The 17,610-nt window shown below is 40.1% G+C and overlaps 1 protein-coding gene across 14 annotated transcripts in view; it reads right to left on the bottom strand.

Moving 5' to 3' along the window:
* The window catches only part of ASCC1 (activating signal cointegrator 1 complex subunit 1), a 141,547-nt gene that overhangs the window by 87,700 nt on the left and 36,237 nt on the right, over nt 1-17,610 (bottom strand). For 11 of the 14 annotated variants that reach the window (XM_067710619.1, XM_067710620.1, XM_067710615.1 and 8 more), the window contains 4 exons: nt 16,106-16,240; nt 14,842-14,941; nt 10,852-10,949; nt 5,482-5,660 (listed from right to left, as the gene is read on the bottom strand). In XM_067710619.1, coding sequence (XP_067566720.1) covers nt 5,482-5,660; nt 10,852-10,949; nt 14,842-14,941; nt 16,106-16,240 — 512 coding nt within the window. Of the gene's footprint in view, nt 1-5,481; nt 5,661-10,851; nt 10,950-14,841; nt 14,942-16,105; nt 16,251-17,610 lie in introns of all 14 variants that reach the window. The other 3 variants (XM_067710614.1, XM_067710618.1, XM_067710621.1) reach the window with 1 other exon arrangement.

Below are 17,610 nucleotides of genomic sequence, written 5' to 3'. Positions count from 1 at the left end.
GAGCTCTACAGCCTTCTAACCACAACTACTGAGCCTGCGTGCTACAACTACTGAAGCCCACGTGCCTAGACCCCATGCTCCACAACAAGAGAAGCACCGCAATGAGAAACCCATGCACCGCAACAAAGAGTAGCCCCGCTTGCCGCAACTAGAGAAAGCCCGCGTACAGCAACAAAGACTCAATGAAGCCAAAAATAAATAATAAATAAATTTATATTAAAAAAAAAGCAGAGTACCAGTGGAAAACGCCTACATGGTTTTACAGTCATCTGTCGTTCTAACATCAGAATGAAATTCAGTAAAAACCTTCTTCCATATAGTAAGTAGATAGGGCTTCCCTGGTGGCCCAGTGGTTGAGAGTCCGCCTGCCGATGCGGGGGACGCGGGTTCGTGCCCCGGTCTGGGAGGATCCCACGTGCCGCGGAGCGGCTGGGCCAGTGAGCCATGGCCGCTGAGTCTGCGCGTCCAGAGCCTGTGCTCCGCAACGGGAGAGGCCACAACAGTGAGAGGCCCGCGAACCGCAAATAAATAAATAGATAATGGTCCCTTATTAACTCTTTTATGCTGTGCTTACTTCCCTGCTGTTAGCAGGACTTGATTTAAAAGCAGGAAGGCATATCCTGAGAAAACCGTAATTCAAAAAGAGTCATGTACCAAAATGTTCATTGCAGCTCTGTTTACAATAGCCAGGACATGGAAGCAACCTAAGTGTCCATCACCGGATGAATGGATAAAGAAGATGTGGCACATATATACAATGGAATATAACTCAGCCATAAAAAGAAACGAAATTGAGTTATTTGTAGTGAGGTGGATGGACCCAGAGTCTGTCATATAGAGTGAAGTTAAGTCAGAAAGAGAAAAACAAATACCGTATGCTAACACATACATATGGAACCTAAGAAAAAAAAAAAAAAGGTCATTAAGAACCTAGGGGTAAGACAGGAATAAAGACACAGACCTACTAGAGAATGGACTTGATGATATGGGGAGGGGGAACGGTAAGCTGTGACAAAGTGAGAGAGTGGCATGGACATATATACACTACCAAACGTAAAATAGATAGCTAGTGGGAAGCAGCCACATAGCACAAGGAGATCAGCTCGGTGCTCTGTGACCACCTAGAGGGGTGGGATAGGGAGGGTGGGAGGGAGGGAGATGCAAGAGGGAAGAGATATGGGGATATATGTATATGTATAACTGATTCACTTTGTTATAAAGCAGAAACTAACACACCATTGTAAAGCAATTATACTCCAATAAAGATGTTAAAAAAATAAATAAATAAAAAATAAAATAAAATAAAAGCAGGAAGAAGACAATGTCAGTATGGAGTCTCCCTGAAAGCAGGAAGGAAGTACTTTGGACTGATTAAGGCCAGCATGACATTCATAGTGGCCAATCTCATTCCAGCTGAGTTAAAGTAATCATTCCAATATTTGCTCCCTGTCAGCCCTTGTCAGGATCCAAAAGAAAACTGAGAAACTGTTCACACATATACACACACACACAGAAAGAAAAAGGCTAATTTATTATAATCTGCTTGTCAAATATCAAGTATTTGTAATACTCCAAAAAATAAATAATCACTGAGCTTCACTAAGTGGTATTAACAAGGCAAAACAACTCCAAAACTTACCAGCACCACCCCCACAAAATTTACCAGACCATACTGAAACTTCCGCTTTTTTTTTGAAACACCTTTATTGGAGTATAATTGCTTTACATTGTTGTTAGTTGCTACTGTATAACAAAGTGAATCAGCTATATGTATAGATATATCCTCATGTCCCCTCCCTCTTGCATCTCCCTCCCACCCTCCCTAACGCACCCCTCTAGGTGGTCACAAAGCACCGAGCTGATCTCCCTGTGCTATGAGGCTGCTTCCCACTAGCTATCTATTTTACATTTGGTAGTGTATATATGTGCATGCCACTCTCTCACTTCGTCCCAGCTTACCCTTCCCCCCGCCCTGTTCTCAAGTCCATTCTCTACATCTGTGTCTTTATAACTTCAGCGTTCTTGATCTTCTCCTACCCGACCCTCCACTCCCACTGAGAATGAAATCATCTTGCTATGAAATGTTAAGAGGAAAAAAGATACTGATGGTTTACTAATGACAATTAGTAATATTCTGATGGTTTGCTAATCATATATATGTACGCATACACATATATATAGTATTTGTGTATTGAACTTATAAATGTACCTTTGTTCAAGCACATAAATGCCAAAGAAGTCATCTAAAAATAGATTATACAATTCTATACTGTCTACTCACATTTGCCCAGTCTGAATCTTCTCACCATCATAGCCTCCTTCTTAAATAATTAAGTTGACCAACTGTCACCCCCTGTCCCATAAAAGTACTTGGATTCTAATACTTCTATATCTGCATACCTATATCTCACTATATTCTAAAACCTAGGACCCAGCTTGAGCAATGTGGACAGGACAAACAAGAGAAGGGAAAAAGAGAAGGAAGAAAGGATTTTGTAAAAATTTTCACCAAAAACATTTTCACTGACCTTGCCCACAGCTATCAAATATAGCACTCACCTACTCTGAATACTCCAAGTAATACTAACAATTTTAACCTAACCAGCCATAAAAATATCAGGAGTAGCAGTCACCATTTATTAAATGCTTATTCTGTATCAAGCACCATGCTGAGTACTATATGTTATCTCATTTAATCCTTCCCACAACTCTCCAAAGCAGGCTGTAAAAATTTGGAGAGGTTCACTTGCTCAAGTCTACACAGATAGAGGAATCCAGAATCAGATGTATGTCCATCTGTCTCAAGAACCAAAATAAATAAATAAATAAATACTAACCACACTTCTATTTTATTCCACATGCTTTTATTCCTCTCCTTATTACAAGATTAAGAAAACAGAGCATGGGGCTTCCCTGGTGGCGCAGTGGTTAAAAATCTGCCTGCCAATGCAGGGAACACAGGTTCGAGCCCTGGCCTGGGAATATCCCACATGCCGCAGAGCAACTAAGCCTGTGTCACACAACTACTGAGCCTGTGCTCTAGAGCCCGTGAGCCACAACTACTAAGGCTGCATGCCACAACTACTGAAGCCCAGGAGCCTAGAGCCTGTGCTCCACAACAAGAGAAGCCTGCGCACCGCAAGGAAGAGTAGCCCCCGCTCGCAGCAACTAGAGAAAGCCCGCATGCACCAACGAAGACCCAATGCAGCCAAAAATAAAAATAAATAAAATAAGTAAATTTTAAATAAATAAATAAAAAGAAAGCACAGCATGGACATCCATATGCAAAAAAATGAACCCCGACCTAAACTTTACAACTTACACAAAAATTAACTAGGTCACAGATCTAAATATAAAAAAGCAAAACCATGAAAATTCTAAGGGAAAACATTTGTGACTTGGGGTTAGGCAAAAAGTTCTTATATATGACATCAAAAGTTCAATCCATAAAAGAAAAATTAATAAATTGGACTTCATCGAAATTTAAAACTTTTGCTCTGCAAAAGTCACTGATAAGAGAATGAAGAGATAAGCTACAGACTGGGGAAAATATCTGGAAATCACATATCCTTGAAAGGACTTGTATCCAGAAGATATATAAAAGAACTCTCAAAACTCAACAGTAAGAAAACAGTTTTAAGTTGTGTAAAAGATAATACCTCACCAAAGCAGATAAAAGAATGGCAAAAAGGCACATTAAAAAAGATGTTCAGGGCTTCCCTGGTGGCACAGTGGCTGAGAATCCGCCTGCTAACGCAGGGGACACGGGTTTGAGCCCTGGTCTGGGAGGATCCCACATGCCGCGGACCAACTGGGCCCGTGAGCCACAACTACTGAGGCTGCAAGTCTGGAGCCTGTGCTCCACAACAAGAGACCGCAACAGTGAGAGGCCCGTGCACCGCGATGAAGAGGGGCCCCCGCTCACTGCAACTGGAGAAAGCCCTTGTACAGAAATGAAGACCCAACACAGCCAAAAATAAATAAATACATTTAAAAAAAAATGTTCGACATCATTAGCCATTAGAGAAATACAAATTAAAACCACAATAAGAGGGACTTCCCTGGTTGCAGAGTGGTTAAGAATCCGCCTGCTGGGCTTCCCTGGTGGCGCAGTGGTTGAAAGTCCGCCTGCCGATGCAGGGGACATGGGTTCGTGGCCCAGTCGGGGAGGATCCCACATGCCGCGTAGCGGCTGGGCCCGTGAGCCATGGCCGCTGGGCCTGCGCGTCCGGAGACTGCGCTCCACAACGGGAGAGGCCACAACAGTGAAAGGCCCGCGTACCGCAAAAAAAAAAAAAAAAAAAAGCATCTGCCTGCCAATGCAAGGGACACGGGTTTGAACCCTGGTCCGAGAAGATCCCACATGCCACAGAGCAACTAAGCCCATGCACCACAACTACCAAGCCTGCGTTCTAGAGCCCACGAGCCTCAACTAGTGAGCCCAAGTGCTGCAACTAGTGAAGCCCGCACACCTAGAACCTGTGCTCTGCAACCAGAGAAGCCACCACAATGAGAAGCCTGCACACTGCAATGAAGAGTAGCCCCTGCTCGCCGCAACTAGAGAAAGCCCACACACAGCAACAAAGACCCAATGCAGCCAAAAAAAAAAAAAAAAAACACAATAACATATCACTACACACTTATTAGAATGGCTAAAATGAAAATGCCAACACCACCAAATGCTGGCAAGGGTGCAGAACAATTGGAATTCTCTTATGCTGTTGATGGGAATGCATAGTACAGGCACTCTGAGAAACAGTTTGGTAGTTTCTTATGAAGTTAAACATATACCTACCATATATCCCAGCAATCCCACTCCTGGATATTTACTTTAAAGAAATGAAAACTATGTTCACATAAAAACCTGTACACAGATGTTTATAGTAGTTCTATTCATAACTGCCAAAAACTGAAAACAAATTAATGAGAGGGGACAAATTAGTGAAACATACCACAACTCGGATGAACCTGAAAGCCAAAACCAATCTCAAAAGGTTACATACTGTATGATTCCACTTATATGACATTCTCAGGAAGACAACACTATAGTAACCAAGAAGAGATCAGTGATTGCCAAAGTATGGGGTGAGGAAGAGGTGACTGTAAGAGACAACATGAGGAAGTTTTTGGGGGGAGTAGAGCTCTTCTGTATCCTGATTGTGGTAGGTGGCTACAGAAATCTATACATGCGTTAAAATGCATAAAAATACACCCACAAAGGGCAGAATAGTGTGGATATTAGGATGATCCCTTTGTGTCTTCAACATCCTTTAAAGGATATTTCTGTAACATAGAAACTTATGTGCTTATATGTCTATATATTTTTTGCAGTTCAGAATTAAAAGAAACCGTTAGAAATGGTTCCCTTTTTCAGTGGGAGAAGAGGCTTGTATCTTTCTACTGTTTGAATTATGAGTCATTTTTGTACTCTTCTTTATATTTTTTTCTTTAACTTTTTGTTTTGTTCTGTTTGCTGCTTACCATGGAGCACTTCTCCAGTACTTCCTCCTGGAACTTCAGAAATCGCTCCTGAACCTCAGCTTCATTGAGGAAAAAGGCAAGGAAGTGAGTGAAGGGCTGCTTTCTTCTAAAAGTGAGCAAAAGAACATCAATCCGAGTTCGGGCTGAAATTACACCACTTCGATGCTGGCCAGTGATTACTGTAAGCAAAAAAAAAAAGGCAAATATTAAAATGCTCAAGGACCATCAAATGGTTGTAAAATAGGTGACCTCTTGAAACTGTCAGCTCTGGAGAATAAAATTGTCATGAATGTGTACATAATTCTGAACAGGGGACAGTACCAAGGGTAAGAAAGCTGTTAATGAATTCAGTCTAAGCAGAATGAGGTTTAAAAACAGAATAACCTCAAGGCCATCTGATGAAGTAGAGAAATGAGTTCAAAAGCTACAAGCAATCCCTCATACCTTGCTGGTATGAATGTAAAATGGTACAGTTGCCGTGGAAAAGTTTGGCAGTTCTTTGAAAAGGTACACAGAAAAATACCATGTGACCCAGGAATTCACTCCTAGATAGAAACTCAAAGGAAGTAAAAACAGGTGTTCAAAGAAAAAACCTGTACAGGGACTTCCCTGGTGGCACAGCAGTTAAGAATCCATCTGCCAATGCAGGGGACACGGGTTCGAGCCCTGGTTCAGGAAGATCCCACATACCACAGAGCAACTAAGCCTGTGCACCACAACTAATAAGCCTGTGCTCTACAGCCCTCGAACCACAACTACTGAGCCTGCGTGCCACAACTACTGAAGCCCATGTGCCTAGAGACCATGCTCTTCAACAAGAGAAGCCATTGAAATGAGAAGCCCACACACCTCAATGAAGAGTAGCCCCCACTCGCTGCAACTAGAGAAAGCCTGTGCACAGCAACGAAGACACAATGCAGCCAAAAATAAATAAATAAATAAAATTTTAAAACCTGTACAAATGTTCATAGCAGTTCTGTTCACGAGAGCCAAAAGGTGGAAAAACACAAATGTCCATTAACCAATAAGCGAATAAATAAAATGTGGTATTTCCATACACTGAAATACTACTCAGCCAAAAAAAAGGAGTGAAGTATTGATACATGCAAAAACATGGATCAATCCTGAAAACATTGTGCTAAGTTAAAGATGCCAGACACAAAGGCCACGTATTGTATGTTTCCACATATAGTAAATATCTAAACAGACAAATTCAGAGAGTCAGAAAGCAGATCAGTGGTAGCCAAGAGCTGGGGAGTAGTGAGGAATGGGGAGTGATTGCTTAATGGGTATGGGGTTTTCTTTTTGGGTGATAAAATGTTCTGGAACTGGACAGTGGTGAAGGTTGCACAACACTGTAAATATACTAAATGCCACTGAATTCAACACTTTAAAGTGGTCTAAATGGTAAATTTTACGTTGTGTATATTCTACCATTTAAAAAAAGAACAATATATCACACAGAAATTAAAATAACAATAAAAAGTTAAGAACAAAAAGAGTGGAGCTTTCTGTCATGTAAATTTTACCTCAATTTTTAAAAATACTGTGGCAGAATTTTTAGTGATTCACTATAGTAAAAGAGCAGAAGAGAGTCTACTACAGTATATACAATCCTACCCTAACTGTATGAAAATACAAGGTTAAAGTAAAAGTTTTATCTATATCTGTATTGTATGTATGAATATCAAATTTCCACGCCTTGGTATAATTTGGTCTTCTTTGGTCTGGGCTGTCTTTACACATATGTAAACGAAAATAGGGGAAAAAGCCACAAAGCCTTGACACCACTGTCTGCAAAGAAAAAAAATCATTTAGGGATTACACAACCTCTGTTTAAGCAGAGATTAAACTTCTAGGTTCCAGAACTGGCAGTGCTTGGTCCAAAACAGAAACTAAGGAAAGGTGCACAAGATAGGAACAATGAACAAAACTGGCATTTTAACAGACTATTTATTAAAGAGGAAAGGACAGACTTCTGAACATAAAATATTGAAGTATTAACTCTAATAATAGCAAAATGTGCTATGTACTTTCAAGACCACAAAGCTTGTTCCTTCCAAGCAACTGCAGAAGTTAGGACAAACAAATGGAATTATTTCTTTAATACTTCCCATTAAAGCACTTGAAACTTTCTAAAGAACAACCTATCTATTTCTTAATAAGAATGAAATTATCATACCCATTTCGTTGTAGAGAAACAAGATGGAAATTTCTAAGAAAAGAAGTAAACTATGAATGAATTAATTAACAGAAAGCCTAAAAACTGTTTGCCTAAGTAAAAAATTGACATAAGTAATAACCAAAAAATGTAAGAAGCTGAGATATGATATTTTCTAATGACATCATTGATATTTTCAAATAGGATCCTTTGAGAATCCAAAAGACTCAGATGCCCAGTGAAGGGAAGTATCCTAGCAGGCATTCAAATAATGTGCTATAGAAATACTGACAAAGGAGGATTCAATGGTAAACTGGGACAAAATTAAGGGAAAGTAGAAATTATAATTATTTCTGCAAGAGACAAAATATGGTGAGAAAATAAAAGGAAAAGGGATGGAGGAGATGGAAGCTTAAAATTCATGTTTATGTTTTATTTCTGTAAAAATTTAGTACAATATGCTAAATCTATTATTTTCCATTAAGAAGGTGGTTCAGTAGAGAATAAGACTAATAAGACATTTTCATTTTTTAACATAGAAAACTGAAAAGGGCACTTCAAAGGTGCTCAGGCTGATTTCCAGAAAAAGATTCAAAGTTGAGCAAACAATTACTAAAAAGCAAATATGATGAGGTTAGAAATATTCTAAAATATTAGAATATTATATCTGAGAGGACCAGAATTTACATGGCATGGGTCTAAAGACTACAATAAGGGATACAGAGAAAGAAAACAATTAAAGGCATTGATGTGAAACTTTAAAAAAACCAATTGCCTAACTACAATGACAACAACACTTTAAAAGCATCTTCTTACATCCCATTGCCTGAGACTTCAAAACAGACTAGACCAGATCCTTATCTAGAGGACAAATTAAAACCTACTAGATCATTTTCTTCTCTAGTTTCTCTAATTTAGGAGAGGCAAAAGAAAATAACTAATTACAGCATATACCACACCAATGCACCGGCAGTCGTGATTTCACAGCACAACCCAATTTACTGTAAGCAATAAATTTGATTTTTCTATATACTTTACTTCCCTACAAGACCATAACCAGTTTATCCTCTTCTTTTTCAGTTAAATTAGTTCCACTAAATTCTTACTTTTAATGATTAGACACACTTATTTTTCACACTTAAATATTTGTGCTTTCTAAGTCAAAATGGAATCTTAACAACCTGTCTAACCTTTTCTGAATAAGTTTTGGAATGACTCCAGTATCTTAAAATGGCTAAGGTCTCTACATTTATAGCATGTTATAATTTTTACCAAAATAAAAATTATTATCCATCTGTTGCTATATGCATAGAAAAAATGCAGAACAGATTCAACTATTAACAGCAATTATGGCTGAGGTTCATAACACAAGAGACTTCCCTTTATACTTTATATATAATTTCTACAAGTTTTTGTTTTTGAAAGCATGTATTAATTTTTAAATCAGGAAATAAAAAGAAATAAGCTTTAATGCAATTAATAAAATTACTTCAATATTTGTAACTTGAACTTTAACACTTAAGGTAAGACCCAAGTTTTTTTTTTTTTTTTTTTTTTTTTTTTGCAGTACGCAGGCCCCTCACTGTTGTGGCCTTTCTCGTTGTGGAGCGCAGGCTCCGCGGCCATGGCTCACGGGCCCAGTGGCTCCGCGGCATGTGGGATCTTCCCGGACCGGGGCACAAACCCGTGGCCCCTGCATCGGCAGGCGGACTCTCAACCACTGTGCCACCAGGGAACCCCAAGACCCAAGTTTTTTTAACTGTAATTCTAAATATTTATTTCAGTGAGAGTCCTTCAAAAATGTCATTAGGGACTTCCCTGGTGGCACAGTGGTTAAGAATCCACCTGCCAATGCAGGGGACACAGGTTCGAGCCCTGGTCCGGGAAGATCCCACATGCCGCGAAGCAACTAAGCCCGTGTGCCACAACTACCGAGCCTGTGCTCTAGAGCCCGTGAACCACAACTACTGAGCCCACATGCCACAACTACTGAAGCCCGCGTGCCTAGAGCCCGTGCTCCACAACAAGAGAAGCCACTGCAATGAGAAGCCCGTGCACTGCAACGAAGAGTAGCCCCTGCTGCTCACCGCAACTAGAGAAAAGCCCGCATGCAGCAACGAAGACCCAACACAGCCAAAAATTAATTAATTAATTAAAAAAAAAATGTCATTAAAGTCCTAAAGCTAAAGTTTGCTCAAGTTACCAAGGGGCTGGGGAAAATTCTAGCACTTCATTGTCCAAAACAGGAGCCCACACACAGCTAAATTAAAAGTTAAATGAATTAGAATGAAGCAGTATTTAAAATTCAGTTCCTCAGTCACACTAGCCACATTTCAAGTAATCACAGTCCCGTGTGGCTAGTGGCTCCTGCACTGGACAGTGCAGATACACAACATGTTCACGATCACAGAAAGTTCTCCTGGACAGCACTGCTCTAAAGTCAACTGCTACTTATCCGCCACAGTGATTATTCTTACACAGCACAAAATGAAAAGAGTACTTATTTTTTTCTCCTAAGACTTAATACAACCTATGAGTGATTATGGAAAATGGATTATTGGAGGCTGCTGCACTTATTCGACATTGAAGAAGTCCTACTGCTTTAGGATGAGTTTTTTTAAAATTCTGTCCCTCCAGTGCCTCTCACTCAAAGCCACTTTACAACACAAGCCTATGCCCTTGGTTCACATTGTTGCTTTAGTACAGACACTTTCTGACGTAATTTCTATTGCTAAACTACTCTTCCTCACCTGACCAGTTATTTGAATCAGGTTGTTGTTTTAATTATTATTCTTACTATTTCCTTCCTAGTCTACAAAGCAAGATAAAAACAAGAGAACAATATGGAAAGGTCTGAACTTTATTTCAAATTTGCTGATCCCACTGGTTTTCTCTAATTCTAACTTGAAATAATTCACAACTTCATTTCAAGCTACTGAAGCATGAAAGAAATTTCCTCGTCCACAACAAAATCTGGAAGCTTTATTCCATCAGTGCGTGGTGAAGTATAAAATTAAGGCCCAGGTACTTAATCAAGTTAAGGTTGTATGACTACATCTTTCTTCATTTGGGAGACTGACACTGATATAAAAAGGCCAATAGCTACAGAACCACATAAAGAATATAGTCACCAAACACCTCAGTTGGGTCACATTATTCCATACACACACACAAGTGATTCCAAATATAACATACATATTGGGTCTCACCAATTTCTCCTTCTTGTCCAGGCTTAGGAATGCTTATGGAAGTTTTGGTCTCCACTTCTAGCTTCTTCCTAGTGTCGCCCCTCTTTCCAACTATATGCCTATAATATAAAGAAAATTAATTAACGTAAATCAAAATGTTCAAGAATAAAGAACTCCATCATGTTTAAATCATACGTGGCCAGAGACACTCCCTCATAGAAAAGTGCTTCAGTAAAAACTCAGTATCTGTAGGGGAAATTACAAATCATACAGCTTTATAGAACATACTGCATTACACTCATTGGCAAAATGATATCCTACAGCCAATTCAACCACATAGAAAGAATAACTATGCTCAATGCCTGCTTGCTTCTCAAAACTATATTCAGAGACTTCCCTGGTGGTGCAGTGGTTAAGAATCCGCCTGCCAATGCAGGGGACACGGGTTCGAGCCCTGGTCCAGGAAGATCCCACATGCCGCGGAGCAACCAAGCCTGTGCGCCACAACTACTGAGCCTGGGCTCTAGAGCCCGCGAGCCACAACTACTGAAGCCCACGCGCCACAACTACTGAAGCCCACGTGCCTAGAGCCCATGCTCCACAACAAGAGAAGCCACCACAACGAAAAGTAGCCCCCACTCGCCACAAGTAGAGAAAGCCCGCGGGCACCAACAAAGACCTAACACAGCCAAAAATAAATAAATAAATAAAAAACTATATTCAAAATCTGGGTCTGCAGTTCAGTGAAAGGAAAGCTGGCACAGTCTCACAGGGCACTTGACTGGGTCTACAGTTTGAAGGGGGAAAACCTCGTTCTCTTAGAGAGCAAATTAACTACATTATGAGTTCATCCTAAGGGAATTATCCTTGATTAATTAAATAAAGGTAAAGAGCTTAGCAAAGAGCAGGGTTCACCAGTCAGGACAGATTCAAGCACAGAGAGTAAAGAGGTAATCCTCAGGTTGAATTCAAACACATAGGCATGTTTTGTTTGGGAGAGTTCACCTAAAAATTGGGAAATTTTACCTAAAAGTATAGATTTCTAAGTTCTTTTGAAAAATTGGGAGATCTGACTACTCATGGCAAAAATAGGCTGGAACATGAGCACGTTCCTAAAAATGGAATATGAGCTCATCACAAACCCTGTCCCTCCCTACTGTCTTTCACTGACTGCACCTCAATCATCTGCTGGCTCATTTGCATTACTTGCCTGGGCCTCCTAGCATAAATAATTCTGACAATCCAAGGTTATCTTCTGAAACCCACAGTAATTAGATGTGTTAAAGCAAATGAGACTGCCGGATCCCAGGAGAAAAGTTTCAGAGTCTATAAAGCACTAAGAGACCATCACAGGACCATAAAGTTAAGAGATAAAACTTCCTCATCAACAGTATTTCAGCTTCTATGATTTCAATTACAGTATCCAACAGCATGGGTGACTATGTCTAAAACTCTGCATTTGTTTTTTACATGGGGATAACCAAGCCCGGTTATTTCCATTAAGGTCTACTGTAGTAAGCCAGATTTTTATAAAACAAGATGTTTAGAAGAGGACGAGAACTCCACAGTTTCAATGTGGTTTTTCTCTGTGTTGGGCTAGGGACTGTGCAGCACCAACTCCATCAGGCCCTTGCCTTTCCAGGCCTTATCAACAAGCGGAGCTTTCAACCAGGCTCCTGTTTGTTAGCACGTGGCTAGTGGACAAACTTACCCTAAGTAGTTGGCTCAAAGTGTTATTAATAGTCCAGGCACCTTAGGGAAGTGATTGAGGTTAAAGACGGTTTAGAATCAAACCTTGGGCAAGTCATTTAACCACTCTAAACCTATTTCCTCACTTATAAAAATGGAGTGAATAATACCTAAGTAACATAAGGTTGTTTTAAGGATTAAATGTGATCATATATAAAAGGGCTTCCTAGTGACTGACACATAGCTCAGTACAGCCCATGCCATCCTCATTAAGCCCATGACAGCATCCTTACAGTTAAGAGTACCAGACCCAAAAGAGGTTTACATGGAAAGTCTAAAACACTCACTACAATAAAAGATATGCAGTGAAAGGGTGACTCCTTTATTGAATATGTAAGTGGAAATTCCTGCCAGATCAAGTGCTTCTCAATCTTGGCTACACACTGGAATCACCTGGGGGGCTACAAAAACTAATGATGCCTGGGTTCAGCTCCCAGAGATTTGGACTCAACTGGTCTGGGGTGCACCTAGGTATCAGGAATTTTTAAAGCTCCCCAGGAGCTTTAAATGTGCACCTGAAGTTGAGAACCACAGTATTAGATCCAGTCCGTGGACACGTGTATCACCATTAGGCTTTGATTATAAATTACTTTGGTTAAGTAATCTCTTCCTTGATCCAAATAACCTTACATAAATGATTCATAAGAAAGAAATCTTCCTTGTATGACAATTGTTTCTCAATAAGACAGGAAAGGAGGAAGGGAGGAAGGAGTCTTCCTAGTAAATACTGTCTATTAATTAGGATTTAGCAGAACCAATACCTAATCTAAATTGCAAGTCATCTGGAACAAAATGAGTACTTAGAATATATAGAATTCAAAAGGTCATCAAGTTAGAATCAGATATTTAAGGAATCTTTACACACCTTAGCAGTAGCAAATATATACATTAAGGAAGACATGTTGCATTGATTTTATCAGGAACCTGAGCCACAACTTTCTAAAATCATGTTTCTTAGAAGAAAATGTCACCAGAACCTGAGAGAAAAGTGAGCTGTCAGGATTAACATCTGGTTTCGCATTCAGCCACATTCCATAAGAATTTCATCCTTAATAGGTGTTTCAGAAGATTCTCAAGGTTGACAAGAATGAACCTACTTGCCTCTTGGAGCTTAAAGGTATATGATTCCATATTTGTAGATCTCCTCTCATAGAGGATCAAGGACAGACTTTATTCATCTGGTACAACACAGAAAAAAAATCTATGACTTCCCAGACCAGCCTATCTCCAGAGGCACAAGCCCAAAAGAAGCCAGTCAGCCACATAAGCTAACCGTATTAGTGGTTAATAAGAGACAGAATGTGGTCCATCACGCAAGCAAGCAAGCACAGACTGAAGGGATGGCAAAGCTTCCAAGCAATTTACATATAACGATAACTCTGGAAAAAGCACATCAGTATTTGACAAGCATTGGAGAATAACAGGACACATTCCTACCTTCAAGAAACTTCCCATCTAGTGGGAAAAATATCAAATAGCACACAAATAAATATAAACATAAGACTGAGAAATGCTACAAAGGAAAAGTAGAGGGTGTTATGAAAACGTATAGTAGGGTAATCAATGTGGCGGTGGGGATGTCGGTGTCAAAGCAAGCTTCCCTAAGGAAGGAGAATAAAACTAGCTAAGGAACAGGAGAGATTGAAAGGCAAAGGGAACAGCATATGCCAAGGCTCAAAGGCAGGAAGGAACACGGCACATGTGAAAAACTGAAGAAAACCAGTTAAGCTTAAGTGCGAAGCCAGGGAAACAGTGGTGTGAACTGAGACTGAAAAATCAAGGCTGGCTAACTCATGTTCAAGATTTTGGCCACTGCTCTAATGGAAGAGAATTCCATCTTCAGAGGAAGGATGTTAATGGATTTCAAGCAAAGGTAGTAAAATAATCAGGTTTGCCTTTTAAAAAGATCATTCCGCCCTCAATGTGAAGAACTGATTGGAAGAGAGAGCAAGAATCAATCTGGAGAGACCAGTAAGTAGGCTACTTGAAGTAATTCACAGACAAGGCAGCAGGGTGGCTGTAAAGAAAGAGATAAGTAGATTCAAAAGATATTTAAGAAGCAAAATCAACAGGACTTGGTGACATATGTGAAATGATGAAACTGATCTACAATCAGTCCTTAGAAATTCTAGGACATTAAACACTAAACCATTTTACCACTAGTAATCAAGCATTGCAATAAGTGTGGAAAAGAGAAGAATCTACTTCCTGCTATGTTTCCTAGAAATGCCTTCCCATGAAGCTGCCAGGGGCCTCACTCACTTGTAGAGCAGGCTGGGGGCCTTCAGAGTACACCGGAAACCTTGCGGGGTCTGCACCACCTCATAGCCTTCACAGGACTCTTCTGCACACTCCACGAGACCTGTAGAGAAATGGTAACATCTCGCTCAGAGCTGCTGCTCTATGGACAACAGTCTGCTTTCTCACCAGCTGTCCAACCACTCTCAAGGTTTAAAAAAAGCAATACACACACAAAAAAACCAGTCATACACTTTACACTACAGAACACTGCTCTGATATTCCTTCTGACCTGTTCTTAGAAGAAAAATAAAGAATAAAAAATACATGACTATTTTAAATCTTCCAATCTTGGAACCGTGGAAAAGGAGTATTTACATATCACTATTTAACTGTTTTCTCCCAGAAAGCTAAGAAAGTAAAATTTTTTGTACTGTTTTTTCTTTTGGAGATGTGTTTCATGTAACATAAAACTCATCCTCTTAAAATGTACAACTCAGTGGTTTTTAGTATTAAAACACAAAATCACTTCAGTGAATGAGGTAGGAGTGATACTGGAGAACTTACTCCATACAGCCAAGACAAAGAGAAAGGAGGAGGGTGAAATAAAGGAGCTCAAGGCCCCAAGGCAAAAGGGAAACAGCGGGGAGGACCAAGGGGAAGACTATTCCCCAAGGTTTAGGGCCTAATGGAAAAGCTTACAAACCGAAAGGAAAAGGAAGCAGAGAACCTGAAAGGCCCTATTTGTGCATTAAACCCAAGTCCAAGTTAATCAGCCTGAAAATATTGCCCATCTCAACGGTTTAGTTTACTTCTTAAAAATTATCCCTATTTTAAGTAGTAATAATGTTGGTTGTGTATTTGAAACTGCCTGTATATGACTGCAAAGAAGAAAAGAAAAATTACAACACAACAGTAATAATAACAACAGCTAACACTGGGCACATGTTCATTTATTTCAATAATTTATAGAAATTACTTCATAGCTTTACAGATAAAAGAACTTCATTTGCCACAGATTATTAATGGTTAATATTAAGTTAACTAAAATTGCCCCATATTACATTTAAGCCTCTGCACAAAGATGAGACACAACCTGATGTATGAACTGAGAACACCTCATCAAACTCACTCATCTGTCCCCTCAGACGTCAACACAAAGGGAGCTATAAGAGGCCAAACATCTCAAATTTCAGTGCTCACACAGAAATACACTGAAACAAAGAATTGCTTCTACAATACGGAGAACATTTTACTTCTAATCTGACCAAAGATCAACCAGGATTACCTTGATAACAGTCATCATCTTCGTCTTCATGTTGATAAGTCTGCTCTTGGATGGGATTCTTCCTGTAAACCCGTCCACCAATTCTTATAAGCTGTGGACGCAGAACTTCCATGATACTTTCTCCAAACAACAGTCCTGTGGAATACTGAAAAATAAACCATCACCTTACCTTTTGTTTTAATCATAAAACCCTACCTCTATTATGTGGATCTTTAAGCCTAAAAGGACGTAATTGGGCATCAGTTCACAGTACATCCTAAGCAAATGCAGCATTATTTCCACTAGATTTCCCCTATCTAGAAGCTGTTTTAAATCAATTGCTGCATTTTCCACTACTACTCCACTCCTGGCACACTCTAGACAGTAATTTGTAAGCTATTCAGCATTCCCCAAAAAAATGATTAAAAGATACTGAGCCCATCCATGACTTTGAAAGAGAAACTATAGATCTCTTCATTACTTTAACCTAAAGAGCGTAAAATGCAACCTTCTGTGCTTATCTAAACATTTGCAAAGTGTCCTACCCTCACTACTTAGCACGACCTTTAAGAGAATTAGGGATATTTAAAACACTTATCCTCAAGGGGAGGACATAAAAACCCCTAAATTCTTTTAGAGGTGCTAGAAATATATACCCAACCATTAGATCCAGTTGCCTATCAAAACAAAGTTAAAATATGACTTAACCAACATGGTTCTCTAAACCAACACATTGCTGAGGGGAGGAATCCGATTTCCGTAGGTAACTGCTCAAAAACTATACATCACTCACAGAGAAGCCAAGTTTCCAGTCACCATTTAATGAATCAGTAATTTAGGAAACAAAGGTTCCTTACGGGTTAGCTGTGGTTATGTTTAACCAGTGTTTCTACCACGTATGTTAGATGGTCTTGAAGTTCAAAATAAAAGAGTTCCCCCCAAAAAATCAATCTTGACTAAATACACTAATGCTCAATCCAATCTCAGCAAGTAAGTCACTTTAATTGGTAATCTGCTTACAGAACCAAGAGATTTCGTGTTGTGAAAAATAACAATATAAAAGGTAAACAGACTTGAATGTCGGAAGAGGGGGCATAATTAGCAACAGTTTAAAGACATTATACCCTAGTGCCCAATTTCCCAGGACCTCTCACACACAAAAAAAACCTCTCCACAAAAACAGACTTTAGGGCTTCCAGGGCTTCCCTGGTGGCGCAGTGTTTGAGAGTCCGCCTGCCGATGCAGGGGACGCGGGTTCGTGCCCCGGTCCGGGAGGATCCCGCATGCCGCGGTGCGGCTGGGCCCGTGAGCCATGGCCGCTGGGCCTGCGCGTCCGGAGCCTGTGCTCCGCAGCGGCAGAGGCCGCAGCGGTGAGAGGCCCGCGTACAGCAAAACAAACAAACAAACAAAAACCAAACTTTAATGTTAAGGTCGGGCCTCAGACTGAGCTCTGGGGGGAAACAGGGTTGTCTCAGAGACAGGAAACCCTTTATCTGCCTTTCCTCTACGGCCCTGGGCTACGAGAC

The sequence above is a fragment of the Pseudorca crassidens genome, chromosome 16 (genome assembly GCF_039906515.1).
Source record: "Pseudorca crassidens isolate mPseCra1 chromosome 16, mPseCra1.hap1, whole genome shotgun sequence".
In the NCBI taxonomy this organism is placed as follows: Eukaryota; Metazoa; Chordata; class Mammalia; order Artiodactyla; family Delphinidae; genus Pseudorca; species Pseudorca crassidens.
The sequence above is the reverse complement of the archived record's forward strand: the minus strand, read 5'-3'. Positions and strand labels throughout refer to the sequence as shown.